The sequence below is a fragment of the Pholis gunnellus genome (genome assembly GCF_910591455.1).
Source record: "Pholis gunnellus genome assembly, chromosome: 10".
NCBI classification, from domain to species: Eukaryota; Metazoa; Chordata; class Actinopteri; order Perciformes; family Pholidae; genus Pholis; species Pholis gunnellus.
In genome coordinates, this window is record NC_136537.1 from 9,111,939 (window position 1) to 9,129,039 (window position 17,101).

The following is a 17,101-nucleotide window of genomic DNA, read 5'->3' on the forward strand; positions in this document are numbered from 1 at the left end:
TCTTTTATCGTAATAACGGCACAGGGATGGACCGGGTACCAGGTCCGTCTGGGAAATGATTATGTATGTGTGTGATACCTCAGGTTTGCCTTGTTGTAGGAGGAGAAAAAATTAAGATAAAAACTAATACAAATAAATAAATAAATAATAACAACAACAACAGTTATTGTAACAACAAAGGAGTGGAAAGCACTAGGTAGATAAACACATATAATACGGTAATAATAATAAAATCACCATAAATAACAATGAATAATATGTAATTATTATTATTATCATGAGGGTAGTTTTACACATGTGAGTGCATGTGCATGTGTAAGTGGAGGTTCATCCTGCAAGGATAAGTAAAGAGCGATATAGGTCAGCTTTAATAGGAATGACTATATGTGACAGTGAGTGAGTGAGTGAGTGAGTGTTACACTGCATATGTTGAAAACCTTTGACATTACCTGTACTTTTCTTACTCATGGTTGACATTTCTGCACAAGCTTCATAGCCAGTTTTTTTTGTATGGTATCAATTTCCAATTTATTTATGTGAAAAAGTTGCAGAATATGACTTCAGGGGCAACGCCATTCATCAAACTACTTCCTTGCGAGCAGCAAAAACATTTACACAACAAAAAAAAAGAGACATGTCTTCGATTAGATGACAGTACAGCGGTAGTTGGGATCATTGGTCACACTGGAACCATCCGCTTTGACCACCGTGGCCTTGGACGAGTGCTGGGAGCTTTGCAGTCTGTTCCTGGAGCAAAGACGCTCGCGGTAACTCTGGGCAAAAATGAGCAACATGAGCGGGTTGATGCAGCTGTGGGAGTAGCTGAGGCAGATACTGACGTTGTAGGCATAGACGAATGCAATTGTCGGGGTGTTGTTGGTCAGGTTGACCACCTGGATGACGTGGTAGGGCGACCAGCAGATCAGGAACAGGGCGATAACCATGAGGACCATCTTGGTGGCTCTTTTAGCCCAAACGGACTGCTTGCGTTTGACGCGGCGGATGGAGCTGAAGACGTGGTAGAGGGTGAGTGAGTAGAAGGTGCTGATGATGATGAGGGGGATGATGAAGCCCAGGATAGACTGGTAGAGTGTGTACCAGTACATGTCCTCAGGCCCGTCCAGGTTCATCATGCACACCTCCAATTGCTGTCTGCGCACAACCTTGGCGTACAGCATGACGGGGACTGTGAGGAGGAAGCTGCCCAGCCACACCAGCATGTTGATGATGATGGTCCACTGGATGGTCCTCTTCTCTGAGTTGGGGTGAACAACAGCTATGTACCTGGGAAGAAGAGGTCACTTTTTTTTTTAAGAGTTGGACTGCAGTCGGAAAACACAAATGACAAAAGCAGCTTTGCTGAAATGTATTTCAAGTACTTTAGTTTTGCTTCGAGAGGTCATTCTCATCCATGACAAGCTCAGGGACTCAAGTCAAGCACGGGGGAATGATGAAATCAAGTACCATGTCACAGATATGCTCTCAATATATTACGTGCTCAGTAGAGCGATGAATGCAGTGACACATTAGTATAATTTTGACAAGGTAACAGCAGTAGAAAATGAACACATTTCAATTTGGATTTTTGCATTCGAGCTAGACAAAATTGACAATCTTTAGGACATTGGCAGGAAATTAATGAGCACTTTATCGTCATTTACATTAAGTGCCATTTAAGTGGAACGAATAACGTGTTTCCAGTTGCACTCTAGACGTTACATGTGACTCTGTGCTCTTGCCCGAACCGGACTGGTTAGATATAGCAGCCGGGTAAACTATTTTTTTTGCGATTTTCTCCAAGACATCCTCTATCTTAAACTATTCATCAATTGTTTGGTATTGTGGTCAGCAACAGAAGCTGGCGTCCTCTGTTGAATATACTTTTAGTGTGATGGTTGAATCAGTAAGTGCAGATCAATACCCATGTGTCTGGCCTGCTGATGTATTGCCTCAGTTCAGCCAAGGAGGAGATTCATATGATCAAAAACGTACACTTGGGACTGCTAGAACTCATCACACTATGTTTAATGCTGAGAAATGTTGAAGAACGCCTGAAGCAGAAACACATTTGTTTCCTTCTGCAGCTGTTCATTATTAAAAGCATGACATACTTATTTGTGTGGCTAACACATTTGCTACTGTGTGATTCTCGGGTCGGCGCCCATTAAACTCTAAAGACATTTGAGTCAAGCACGCCAGTTCCTTTGTTCGATGCTCTGTAGTCGTCTCGCTGCAGTGTAAGAAGAAATAGCATCAGAGCAAACGGACTCAGGGGAAACATCTGTATTTTGACAGCCTCCGCAGTAAAAGTATCTCGTTCTAATATTTTAATACCTCTTGCATTTATTGCACCATATCCTCAACAAATATTTACACTTGTACTTTACATAGCTGCCGTGATTTGGAAAGAAGAACATGTTGATATCCACATAACTGCAGTGAAATGAAATTGAACAGATATAAACTAAAATTAGAAGTTACGTTTTTCACTGTGAATAGACTTTGCTCCTAAACTGAGAAAACTCAAGAAATGTTATTTTGATTGTGTGGGACATGGGGCTGAGGGGTATCATTGGAGCCGTCAAATAGAAAACTCTAATCACAATCAGCCGTGTGTGAGGTTTTAAACACTATAATCATGCTGCTTTTTGTATTCTTTCTATTGAGGTGGCACACAAGATAGCTTTTAATTTGTGTTTGTTTGTTAGAGGTTATCATAAGGTTGATTTTCTTTTCACTAACAATTACATTAGCTTATCTTGAAGTTCTTGAAGTTTAGTTTTCATTTGATCACTTTCATTTAGTGTTTGCAGCAGCAACTTAAAAACATATATAATTAAAGTAATTTGAAAGGAGCGTTGAATCATTGTGTTGTCAAGGCTAGGTACAAAACACTATTGATAATGTGACAAAACGACTAAATGTTATGAGGCCAATTTCCAGTGCTGGTGGTGCTGCCTAACAGAAGACAATTAGCTGGTTTAGTGGGCCTTCAGAAATGCATTATGTATATTATTGCTGAAAGTGTGTGACGTGATTGCTCTGAGAGCAACTCCTGCTCCGGTGATTACCATAAAATGGAGATGTTTATCAGTTTAACACTTGTCCCACAGGCTCATTAAATGTCCTCAGTGTGTTCAGATCATAAACATGACATCATACATCATTTAAGCAGGGGACATTGTGTCATCATGAGCTGTTGCACGGATTACCCTTCCCTAATGGTATATTTTCAGATGGACTGTGAAGTGATTGGCTCTTTCTAAAACATCGCACCTGTAACTACACTTGCTAAAGAGGTGAATACTTTCATCTTTATTCTCAGAGAAAATTGTATTAATATGAGGGTTATTCAAACTTTTAGTATGTATAGCATGTATAGAAATGCTGTATTTTGTTGTCAACGTGCTGTGACGCTTTAGAGAATAGCTCTTACTTTTTTTCCAACACTTATATAATTATAATCAAACATTGACGAGAAATTGGCATCAAATCTGCGATATGGCTGCATTAAACACTTACCGATCAATGCACAACACAGTAACAATTCCCACTGTGGTGAACTGGTTGCTGACGTCCACCACCACCACCGCTTTGCACATAAAGTTTCCGAAAACCCACTGTCTGTCTCTGACCAGCTGGTGAATGTTGAAGGGCATCACTAGCAAGAACAGCATGTCGGCTATCGCCAAGTTCAGCACGTAGATGTCTGATACCATTTTCTTCTTGCATGATTTCACCGCGTAGATGACCAGTCCGTTGGCTAAAACTCCCACTGAACACAGGATGCCATAAATCGAAGGGAATATGTGCATGAAAGTGGTGATGTCGATGTAGCTGTACGACGGGGGACGTGAATTCAGACATGACAAGTCAGTCAAGTTTTCTGTGTGGTTTTTCTGGCAAAAAGTGTCCGTGTCATTCATCTTCAGGTTCTCTCAATAATCGCCTCAGTGTCGTTGTAAAGTAACGCGCGCACTGGGCGCTCTCCAGCTGGCGTGCGGTCTCCAAACTTGGGCAGCAAACTCTCGCACTCTCCAAGAGTACGTGTCCTCTCCTTCGTCCGTGGATTTCCCCAACAAAGATGATAGGATTTAAAACAGGAAAACGTCAAATCTAATCAAGGCTGATTGCATGAGCAACGATGCTCCCTGGAACATGTTTATCTCTGGTGGCAGACCATTTACCGCGCGCATCCGATGTGCGCTTTACCAAACACAGAGTGCGCCTCGGGGGACACTAGTTCCCTCCCATCATATATAAATCGCTGTTGTGATGTCAAAACAAGCAAATGAAAAGAAGGCACTTTAAACCCCAGACATCTTGGCTTTAGCCTTGACAACACGTGCAAATTAAAGGAGGAGCGTAAACTCTTTAAGTGATGCATTTTGATGCAGTTTCTCCATCCCCAATACGTTTACTCTCTGGACACATTTGGGCTTTTTGTATACTTTCATAAATGTAAAGTAAAAGTGTTATTTCTGCAGTGTGGTAAATAGGCTTAGGTTACAAAGGCGTTCATGTTTAAACTTTAAGATACAAAAATGGAAGAATCTGTTGTATATTAAGGGTTAGAGGAGAAAGATAAAGGGACACGTTTAAGTGTCCTAAGTGTAGGTATTTAAGTGTTTAAATACCTACAATTAAGACACATGGTCCAACTGCTACAGCACAAAAAGAGATGTGTGTTCCTTTTGCATTTCAACTCAACCACACATTTATGTACAGCTTTTAAACTTTCCCCTTTTGTTTCCCCCCAAATTCTGATTAGTTGAAGCCATATGAAATTGAACTGATTAAGGCTATCACTAGCAATTACGTGTTTTATGATCTATATAGCCTAAAGCAGCGGTATTCATTTCAAATTCAAAGAGAAGTCCAGTCAAAACAATTTCTCCCAGCAAAGGTCAGATTCCGAACCTCATAATGTCTGAATTGTGTCCTGCCTACCCCTGTGTCAACAACACGCATTTTCATATCATTTCAATAATATTTATTGTCAATTTACAAAGTTGGATATTAACATGCAGACACATTGAACTTGTATGGAAAACAAATTACCTAGTTATCTTCCCCATGAATAAAAAGCATTCATTCATAGCATAAGTCTATCCAACCAGGTGTGCAGTGTGACTTTGGTAGGAGAACTGTCTCAGACAGCTATGCAGTAGCAGAGTCGGTTGTTTCATGCTCCATGCTGTCACATCATGCTGTCATCTCTCTCACATCTCTCTTACGCTGTTGTTCTCTTTAGTAAACATGTCTACGCACGGTACACAATAGATTTGATTGGCCCAATTGTGTGAAGTTATTGCCGTATTAAAGATGGGGGAGGCAGTATATTTTTGGCATTATTTGGGCAACAATTCCATTAATACCCTTCAGCATATTGTAATTCAAGTGGTCTGAGAGAAAAACCTCTGCACCTCTTCTGGGCTCTGTTTTAGGGCTTCAGAACATCAGACTTTGGCCAATCACGGGTCATTTCAGAGAGAGGGCTGTTCCTATTGGCTGTTCTACAAACGCAGATTCACATGCACATCCCTTCAGATGGTGAACGCCTGATTCAATGAAATCAGAACTAAATCGCTGGTTCAGATAAAATCGTCACTATGTCCGCCATTTGGTGACGCCCTTCACCTACACTACAGGCTGCTGTGTAACACCATGTGATTTTCTTCAGAGCTTTGTTCTGACATCATCGGGAGTCAACTTTAAAGGACACTGACTGAGCCACAGTTGGATCCAGCTCAACTGTGAGGGCTCTGCTGGGATCTGACCACAGGTACATGTGAGATTTCCTCTGCTGGCTTCAGGTGCCTACGTTGTTTCATTCCTATGATGCTTTTCTTCTCTCCAAGCTGTAGTTCAAAGTGCGCTATATTATAATTATTTCCACACAGATCATTTAGAATAGAACAATAGCAGACCTGCTTCCATGCACTTTATGAACTCAGCTGTCAGTTACTGACAGCGAAAGAAAAATACCCCCTGAATATAATTCACTTCATTAATTCATATTCTATCATTTTGATCTCTTCAATTTAGATCTGTGAGTATAAATTCCACTTTGCCAGAGATAGACCCAAGAGTCGTCAAGTGTGTCAATGGAGATTGTATCGAAAGTCAAGAAAGGTGGCAAAACGTCAGCAAGACTTAAACAGCTAAGCTGTTTTTCGACTTTTCAGATACGGTGGAGTCAAGGACAAGAGAGGAAGCAATCTTTCAACTGGAGGACCTGCTTCTTGTCCCCATGATGGAGGACATCTGCTTTGCTAAAGTATTCTTGAGAAAAAGCTTAACACCAAGGGCTAATCCATTTGTTGTATGTAGGCTTATTTATTTTAAGTGCTGCATGGTATTCTCAACAGCTTTGCACAGCCCCTCAGGATAAATCCTCACGTAGCACCAGGTCAGAGTTTTTACACATTCTGTGAAATACTCCAACATCCACTGGATGAATGGGTTTGAGATTTTGGGCAGACATGTTCCAAGACTGTGTATTTTAATTACAATTGGTGATCCGCTGACTTTTTTCCACTAGCGCCACCGTGAGCTTCAGATTTATAGCTTGAAGTGAAATGTCTCAAGAGCTTATTGATGGATTGCCTTAATATTTGGTAAAAACATTCAAACCCCCCCAGAATGACTTGCTATTTTGTCCAATATTTCGGTTTGTGAACAAATCCCTCCAAAACTAAAGCCATTCATATCAGCCTCCATTTGACTTTGTGTTTAGTGCTGATTTGTTCATGTTAGCATACTTAGACGCTAAACTAAAGTGGTGAGCATCGTACATTACACCTGCTATACATGTCAACACTGATAAATGCAGCCTCACAGAGCCATTAGCATGACTGTAGACTCAATATTGTTATCACTGTGATGCAAATACACGTCACATAAATTCTGTTAACATTTCTCAACACAAATAATCAGATTATTCAGTTGCTGCAGGTGCCATCATCAAACTATTGTGAGCTTAGGATGGTGAGAAACTGACTGTTTGATGAATTGATTAAGGAGGAAGGTTGAATATCCTTCCAAAGCAGCCATGTTTTGTCAGTTTTAAAATTCCGGATGAGGGACAGCCCAGCAAGTGGAGTGTTCATCCAGGGAACGGTTCATGCTAATTTCTCCGTGAAGCATAGCAATGATGCTGGAGGAATAATGATGCAACACTCCTCCACAAAAGTGACTCAGAGTGCTGCCAAAGTCATGAAATGTTTGATTCCGTTAACTTCTGATTAGACCTTCTGATACCGTCAGATTCACACATATTAAAAGCTTACGTCTTCAACAGCCAGCTGTCTAGTAAACATGGCTTAATTGCAGCAGGATGATCAAGATTCAGCTAAAGACACAAAACTCTTTCTCTGCGCTTTTAATAACTAGCTTAAAATGTTCCCTTTGACCCCTATTATTTCTACTAACATAATCATTTTGTATGTATATATATATATACTGTATATATTGGTGTGTTTTTACTTTCACATTTTGCTGTTCTTCAGAGAATACATCATATATCACACTCTGCCTCTCTGTGTCGCTTGTCAGACACTTTTCCCACTTCTTCAAAACTGTGTATTGCCACACCTGTCCAGCAGATGCCCTCGTTCTTTTTTCACCAGACCTCCTAATTCACCTGCTCACCTGTTTTCACTCTCGTCCTCAGTCACTCAAAACAAATACCAGCCTGGTTCCGTTGTTTTCTTTTGCCAGTTCAACCTAGTTGCCGTGTGCGTTGTGCTCAGGATGTTTAACAACCTGAACCCGACTCCGACTCTGCTCATGGACCTGAATGTCGCTGTCAAGCGAAACCTGTACCTGCCAACCTACTAACACCTGCCTGTAAGATCATTCCTCTGCTGCTTGTACTTCCGATCCTGACACATACGTATTTTGGGTATTCACAGCTAAAGGATGTAGATAAAGCGTTATGTGAAATAACCATAAATGACATTGTTTGGTTTTGTGCTAAGACAAAGTTGAAGTCTTCGCAAGACGGCATTGTTGGCATTAGTATGAACAGCAGTGTGCTCTGGTTACCCAAAGCTTGAAGATTTGGGCTTGTGGCTGCAACAAATCTCCAGAGGTCTTTGCTTTCCTTTAACAGCTGCCACTGCGAGTGCTGGTGCAGGACTGGGTTAGTAAGGTCGTACCCCCATCTGCTCAGTGGCCGACAGTGGAGAACGGAGCTCGCCCTGGTCAGCTCCTGAGTGTGCAGGTGTACACCTGTGTGAATGTGAAGCAGGACATTGCTGAAAAAGAGCACAAGCGGTCAATAAAACCCCAACCAGCATCAAGTGAGCAATAAACATGACGGCTTGTTAAAGTGTATGTACAGACTTTTATGGCCAATTCTGGGTATAAATTAAACCCAAGTGGGTATTAATTGAGAATAGTTTACTCTAGCTTTAAAACATGACTTTTCAAAAGACATCTTAAATACGGGTTAGCTACTTCTTGACAGTGGTGACGACTTGGTTGTAACAACAATATAGTAGTCCTTGTTAATGCGATAATGCGATAATGTGCACTAGCTTGAGGCGGCTCATAAAAGCGGGAGCAGATCACATAAAGCCCACAGTATGGCGGCATCAGAGGAGTACAAACGGACACGACAACGGGAGCAGAAACAGAAAGAACAGTCAAAAACACATCACCATTCTAGTGATCAGCATGAGGGAATACTGGATTTATTCTTTTTTCTTCCTGCCGGTAACAAGTTATCTGGCTTGTTCACAGATCCATGTGCCATCCCTGTGACAAACGGTATTATTCTGAAGTTAATCCTGTTTCTTTGGTTTAATTTACTCTACAGTACTGTACAGTCTATAGTGTAAATCTATCTGAGTCAGTTTGAATTAGTCCAGTTTAGTCTGGAACTAGATTTATTCCCGGACAAACAACTTTCAGAGTCCACTTTAAAGTACATCACATATCAGGTATTCTTCAAGTTTGGGGACAACTTTTCATCACATCTTGGTTAAATTTAGTACAAAATGTTAAGGGATCTTATAATGTGCAAATCCGTGCCTCATCACCATCATTCTTATAAAAAGTTGCTCAGGGGCGCATGAAGCCAAAAAGGTTTGATTTCCGAATATAAAATTCAGATGAAAATACCTGAATCTTCAGGTCATCTTATTCATCCATCAATCCCTCCATCCATCCCCGCCTCCCTAGGGAGTTCATTTACCTAAAACAAAAATTGCCACCGAGTACCGGACTTTCTCAATACAATTGGGTTCTCTTCCTGGTGGCTTGGCCATCAGCCTTAGGTTTCTGAAGAGCTAAAGTGAAGCTCAAAGTGGGTAACCCTGGCTGTCACCATCTTGTTTTTTCTGGAGCCAGCAGTGACAATATTTGGACGAGAGGGTGAAGCTGGGGAGGAGCAAGCTTCAGTGGAGGCAGGTCCCGCTAGCCGACTCCTGTGTGTCTTTTTAGAATAATGAGCTAACAAACCAGGTTTGGTGAGCACAGACACCGATACCTGCTAATTAGTGCTGTAACTAAAATAATACTAGAATTTCAAGGACATTACAGTTCCTGATTTCTCGTTGGAAAGTTATGCGGGCATGGACGTCATCCAAATGCCGCACAATGGCCAGCAGGATGCCCGGCATAATTAATCACACAGCAAGCCATATTTTGTCCAACACTGCATGAAACCAAAAGGCACCAACAGAGCCGAGAGGTCAAGTTCAGTCACTTGAAATTAGCCGAAGTGACGCCTAGCAGTAGCGGCTGTGACGGCACCTGCTTGTCACTCAAAACTCATAATTAATACGGGTGAAGTTCACACCCCTGTACAGTTGTCATGATTTGGGAAATTAGCAATAGAACAGTTTTTTTTGTACCAGGCTGTAAACACATGGCGGTCTATGGGGATTGACTTGCTTTTGTAATCAGCCTCAAGTGACCTTTTGATGAACTGCATGTTTTGGCACATCCAGATTTGCTTCATTGGTCAGCGCTGGAAGTTGTCGCTTGGTAATAATGGCATCATTGCTTTGATATTGTCCCTTGATTTGGATCCTTTCATTTCCATTGAGTTTAAATTTTGCATATATTCCCAAAAACTTTCATTTATTCAAATAAATAGTTTGGCTCTTTGGTAAATATTTACGATCTAGCAGATTAATAGATGGAAAGGTTGTTACCAGGGTTATACTCAGTGGTGTGCTGGTGTATTTCTTACCAGTAACTTCATGGATTCATCACTGGTTGCCAACTGCTCCCTGCTAAGAAATTGTATGCCACATAACCCCAAGTAAACTACTGTTTTTATACTTTGGTTTTTGCATGGATTAAATAAATGAGGATTAATATTTAAATTTGTGAGCTGCAGAGTTGTTGGTAGACAGATTTAGCTGCCTTTGGAAAGAAACAGGATAGCTAGTTCCACATGTTTCCAGTGTTTATGCTAAACTAAGCTAACCATCTGCTGGCTCCAGCTATATATTTAACGACGCAAGAGTGGTATCGATCTTGACATCTAACTCTCAGCCAGAGATTGAGAATGTTTATTTCCCAAAATGTCAAACTAATCCTTTAAATTATTAAATCCAATTTCCCCCTGAGACAGAAAAAGGCACAACCTGCTTTGCCTAGTGAGTAATCCAGCGTTGATTCAATGAGGCGTAAATGTCAAAAAAGTAGAAAAATACTGTTTCAAAATGTCAAAATGCATATCATGCTGTGAAGACACTGCATGTGGCATCTGAACATCCTCCTTTTCTTGCGTCTCTCCCTTCAGACCTGTTAAGCCCTCATTGTAGTGAAGAGTACACATAATTGCTTGTGACATGATGTTATTTCGCAGGATTAAGGAGTTTGCACTGATTTCCTCGTTTCTTTCTTTCTTAGAGAGAGAACATGCTATAGATACGTGCACACACATATGTTGTGCATTGATGTCCCACTCCACATTTCATAAGGATGAATTAATAAACTCCACATCCAAACAGTTACCTTTAATAGTCTCTTAATACTGATCAGTGACTTGTGACAAATTATTTCCTATCTCATTAAGAAACACAGACCTGAGAACATCCTGTCCTCCATGTCCATAAATAAAGTCTATAGACATGGGGGCTGAAAACAGTGAGTGATAAATGCCGTCTGCTAATGAGTGGTAAAACGTGGACGTAGCAGATCATCTAACTAACTTTTCTCAGACCATCTTTCATTGAACAGATGCGCTGGAATGCCTGTAACTGAATTAGGAAAATGTGAACTGAAATGCCAGTTGCCACAGTGTCTGTATGCATTATAGAAAGGGACTTTAAGGTAATTTAATGATTATTCATCCGATTTTCCGCAAACTTCAGACCAGACATGTTTTAATTTATTGCGCAGGCACGGTCATTTGTGCAATTTCATATACATTGGTTGACGCTGCACATTCAACAGAGCCTGACTAAAAGCGCCTGTTGATGTCAAAGCTGAGCACAAATCCAGAGAGAAAACATGAAGTAACTGCACACAGTTGTTGGCTACTAACAGTAGCCGGCCCTGTCTGGTTCCCTGTTGATAGTATCACATGCCTTAGATGTCATATGATTTTTTTTTGTCAAGATAAGATCAAAATCTTTAGATCCTCTGGGTCGTTGCTAATGCTAATTGCATGCTCTGGTCAATGTTAAAGAGGAACTAAACCCGCACAGCATTTCTTTTTCATCTGAAAAACAATGTAGGCCTACATGGGCATTTAATGATGTCATTGGTGGATTCCGGTCCTAATCAAAATGCTGCATGCATTCTGCATATTGTGGTTATGAATGTGCATAGCAATTGCCTTCAACTGGTTGAATCCGAGCTTTTGCGATTTTAGCAGTAAAGAATAGTACCTTTCCAGTAGCCTGTGAATCGCTAATGCTAATAGTTAGCATACACATTTCCCAGTCTTACATGTAAATTCACAAACGTTTGTAAGAGTTTATACTCTATTTTATTGAATTGTCACTTTGACGGGCCCTTTATGGCAAATGACAAAGTTCAGTGTGCAATGTTATGACCGTATGTCCGTACTTTGCAAGGGCAAGCTGCAGTATGTACTAAGAGTAAATATAAAAGGTATGCGATCCGGAACGCAGTATGCTTTTACAGAAATGAGACAAATCCTTTCCTCTGAAGAGTCGTGTGAAACGACGTATTTTTCTGATGATTGCGGCAGTAGGCCTTAACAGCCGTAGAGACTTCTGCACACACGTGCATTGTACTAATATTAATAAAAGGCGCACAGTTATCACTTTCCTCTCTGTAGCCCGCTATCTGCTTACCTGCCTTTATCCTGCTTAAAGAGACAGGAGCCATTTCTATTTTGTCTGTATTCAGTGACGTCTGATTGTGAAATCTATTATTCCCCAACCCAGAATATGACAATGGTTTCTTTTGAACACAGGAAGTGATTTATTAGGCTAAATGTGTCGAGGAAAATTCAAGTGATGTAACTCATATCAAACCCGACGCACAGGAATGATCAGCCTCACGTGACTGAAATGAAAGCGTCACTCAACTTGGGAGTGATACACTTGAGTTTAATCTGTCATCTGTCTTCACTCCGGTATGAAACTTTCGTGACACTGAGATGAATCAAATCAGTCCGATCAGCTGCAGCTCCTCGGAGATTGCTCCTCGCTCCTCTCTCCTCAGACCAGAAACGAGAGATTTGAGATGGCCTTCAAGATGGCGGACCAGAACGACCTCCCGTTCAAGCGAGAGAGTCGAGGAGCGAGGAAATATCAAACGAGAGACTTGTGATGCACCCATTGTTCGGATGCATCAGACATGTGACTAACACAATGGGGAAAGGTCGAGACGAGCTGAGGGGAGTTCAGTGTCATGATAAAGTCCTACAGTGTTTCTGGGGGGGGGATTCCCATTGAAGTGCAGCCTCATTTGCATACCTCCTCTGGCTATGACGGCCAAGTTTCTCTTGTAAATAACCAGAGAATGTTTGCCTCGTCACATGTTTTGTACAGGCATATATATGAAAACGTGAATAAAATAACGAAGGATAAAATGAACTGACTGTGACAGAACTCTGAGTGTACATTAGCCCGAAACAACACCATGGCCTTGAGGTTGTTTTCTTCTGTCATAACATAACATCCCCTGTGTGTGCCCTCTCATGCAAGTTGCCGTTATAATGTGCGGTTTCCTCTGATTTGACGGTCAATCAAATTACGATTCACTCCCAGCGGGGCAGTTCTGTCGATATGAACTATCTACATCCAGTCATGTGTAGTATCAGATTATAGTGAGTTACGCAATTTACGCTCAGCTCAAGTTAGATTACTTTGTTTGTTTGAATCAAAAAACAAGTCTGACCATGGCGCTCGTCCTGCCGGTCTTGTTTTGTTTCTCCCCTCACTGCTGGATTACGCAGATCTTGTGGACAATCATATGATCTCCTTCTGCAGCCCCTCCGGGGGATCGAGCAGGGTGAATTCACACAATGTGGTGAATCCAGTCCTTTGTAAAGTTATCGCATATTTGGTCCAATGTTACAAATACCTCACTTCACGAGACACTTATTTTCTGAGAATTAACCATCATAACAACATTGTGCTCTCTTCCGGGCTCTGAAAAAAGTGGGGAATTACCCACAGTTTATCTGTGCTTCTTTCATGTAAATAGCCTGTTGATTTAGACCAGAGTACTGCATGTTCTTAGAAGGGCAAAAAGAATATTGTTATTAATAGTAATTCTCTGATTCCTTACACATGATGGGATAATGTCAAATTTTAAAAAACAAAAGATTGCAGCCAACTGGTGTCTGCCTTAACTGCTTCACAAAATGTATAGTTTTGGTTGAAGCCTGGCTATTGCCTGCCGACGATGGTGCCTCTGCTTGCTCTGAAAGTGCGCAGATGTGACAGCAGATTGATGCTGATCTCGTTTGATGCGTCTCGTGCTTTTTACCACATTAGTTAAGGGAGACGGAATGCTCCCTGTGAGACGAGACACAATTGTGTTTACTTAGTCTCTTAATGCTGCTTTCTAGTCGTGAAAACATGAACACATTTCACATTCTTAGATATCCTTCAGAAATAATACAAACGCTGGTGACACACAGAGAATGTAATGTGTGGCGTGAGAGAAAATGCCTTTTTGACGCATATTCTACATGACACATGTTTGTCGATGAACACGTCAATAGTGGGTGTTTTGTTTGCCACAATAACACTTTAAGTCAAATGGATTTCATTCTACTGCATATGGAAAGAAAAACATGACATTTGTGTTCTTCCTTGTGTCAACAGTCAGCCTTTGTCTTTATGACAACACAAACTCAAAAAGCTCAGCCTTTTATTTTGCAATATTTTTGCAGGAACGATATATACGTATATAAAAATGTCTGAAGCCAAATCGCCAACAAACCTCCGCTGCCTGAGCTGTTTTGGACTCGTATCAGTGACATATCAGATTGATTGATGTTCTTTGGTTTGTTTTAAAATCGTAAAAGTACCAACCAGTGAGTCTCACTGTAAAAGCCTGACAAATTGATTTCATTTAGATGTGCTTTGTGCAGTATTTTCAAAAATGTGCGTTTAATTTAATAATTTAATTTAATTTAATTTAATTTAATTTAATTATTTGTGATGCTTTTTGTACAGTACTGTAAACAGATTAGACTGTTATTAGGATGATTGCTAACCAGAAAATATTGCAAACACTTTGTGGCCAAAAGGACTATGATAGACTACAAAGCACTAGCAGGTAACAAATGTTGTTTTCTATTTCAATATATCATTCCATCCATTAGCTGTATCTGCTTATCCTTTTTGGATCGCACAGGGCCTTGAGCTGATCCCAGCTGACGTTTGGCTTAGACAGCTTGGTACACATATAAAGACAGATATTCTCATCAAAGGTTTGTGGTTTGTGTTGTGTACTACCTGTATCTCACAGCAGTGATACTGTTAATGCTAGTGTTCTATATGATAACTTCATAAACCCCAGTGCTGCATGTCTCTCATCCTCCTTTCTCTCCCTGGTGGCACTCTGCCTTTATTCCGTTTGAAGATCAAAAAGGAGAGAAAGAGTTGATCATCAGTGATTTTTCCGTCCAGCTTTCATTTGTTCCATTATTTCACATTGATACAAATCTTTAAAGCTCTTTGTTTCTGCTCGAAGAACAGCACTGTCTTTAACGTCTAATGTGGAAAATGCACTAGGTTCTTTACAATAATGTGGTAATGATCAATGACTAATGGCCCATGCTGATGAAAGCTCAGTTTAACCCTGGATCACAATTGCGATACCAAAAAGTCGATTTAAAAGGCTGAACAAGTGTGATAAAAACATCTTAAAGGAGGAATGGCAGGTAACAAGGAAACACTGCGGCATATGCAAGCAGAGTGCTGCCCTCTATAACAACTGGAACTGATTGCTGACGAGGAACAGCTGGGTCAGATGATGAGCAGAGGCGGGGAAACTCGTTAGTGACAGCTGGTGGGCAGGTGTGGAGTGGCAGGAGACCCCCCACAAGAGGCCCTTTTTCACATAAAGACATTTTGGCTACGTTCAGACTGCATGGGTTGCTGTGGTGACGGCGTATGCGTCAGTAACTACATAGCTACAATGGCGATGCCGGGAAGCATTCGCCCTCTGAACAATTGACGAAACAAGAGGATTTATAGAGATGCAGCACAGAACTTCTTTTGCCTAATTCCGAGCCTATCCAGTGATGAAGACCCAGGAGAAGCATAGGTGTAAATAATACAATGGCGACGGCTGAATTCCATTTAGCTGCCTCGGTTTCAGGGTCTTGGTATTGTGCGTGCTAGCTCACCGTCACTGTCACGACTTACTGAGACACATGAATAGAGCCATTGTTAACGTTATGGTTACACTTGTGGTTTTCCATTACGGTGATTAAAAATGTCCGCTGTGAAAAGGGCCTGTAGGGTCAAGCAGGACTAGCACAGAACACTAACCAGAGTCAGGACGCTGGAACTGAAGCAGCTGAATGGAATTATGGCATTATCAATTTCATAATTTGAAAGACTGTCAGCTTGAATTTGAGATTGATTTTAGAAAGTCTGGACAGCAAAAAAACAACACATGAAATACATTTTCTTTGCAAATCCTATCAAGGTTTGAAATGCGATTCCAACCAGATCGGATTTCAAAGTGTGGAAGTGCTGAAGAGAATCCATACTGCTGCTAGCGGAACACTGAGGAGGACAACAGAGGAAAACGACTGTCCGTGTACAGACGTCAAACTAAATTGTATTATATATATATATTGTATACCAGCCTGCACATTGCGGGGGGCGAAGCAGCAGAAAGGTAAAGTAAAGTAGACAGTCTAATGACTTTGCTAAAGTCCTCCATGCTTTAAGTCAGTCATGCCTCCCCTTTGCTCGGCGTTTACACATTATTCCAATTTTAGCTTCTCTTCTCACAGCAGACATTTTCGCTAATCATTGCAGGAAAAGCACAAGTGTAAATTATTTAAAAACGAGTGCATTCCATGCCGCTGTGCTATATTTTTAGGGTCCTGGTATTGTGCGCACGGGCTCACTGGCATGGCTAACGACACTTTATGAAAATTTGTTTCACCTGTGCTTTTCCTGCTATGACAAGTCAAAATGTCTGCCATTAAAAAGGACTTTTCGCTCACTCTCACTTATAGGATTGATTTTTAAAATGTTGCTCTTGACACAGAGAAATAAATGTTCACTTAAAGGAGTTGTTGTGCCCTCAGACGACTTGGAGGAGCCTTGAACATTCAGAGCAGGCACTCAGCTGGCCCAGCTCCTTGCAAAGTATCAAAGAAGAAAAGAAAACCAAATCAGTGCACTTTTCTTTTTTGGCAAAAGCATCTGAAAACCAATTGGGTTCCAATTTCTTTGGCTTTGTGTTGATCAGGGACTGTGGTGGGAACACACACCCTCCATCTTCATATGAGTGTAAAGAGAGAGAATCGACTGAAAGGGAAAGTCTCCATTCAGAATGTAAGCAGCTGTGTGGAGATATGCTGAAGTCGGTATTTATCTATAGTGTGCATTCCTGTCAATATTACCAGCCGGGACAGCAACACTGGTATTGTTTTCACTTTGTGAGCGTGTGTGTGTGAGTCATC

The 17,101-nt window shown here is 41.1% G+C and overlaps 1 protein-coding gene across 1 annotated transcript; it reads right to left on the minus strand.

Annotated features, from left to right (window-relative positions):
• Positions 1-644: 644 nt before the first annotated feature.
• Positions 645-3,926, minus strand: mchr2b (melanin concentrating hormone receptor 2b; the record flags this gene model as incomplete). The annotated part of the gene is made up of 2 exons (XM_079167841.1): positions 645-1,284; positions 3,523-3,926. 2 exons carry the CDS (start codon positions 3,924-3,926, stop codon positions 645-647), a joined length of 1,044 nt encoding a protein of 347 aa, XP_079023967.1.
• Between the last annotated feature and the right edge of the window lie 13,175 nt (positions 3,927-17,101).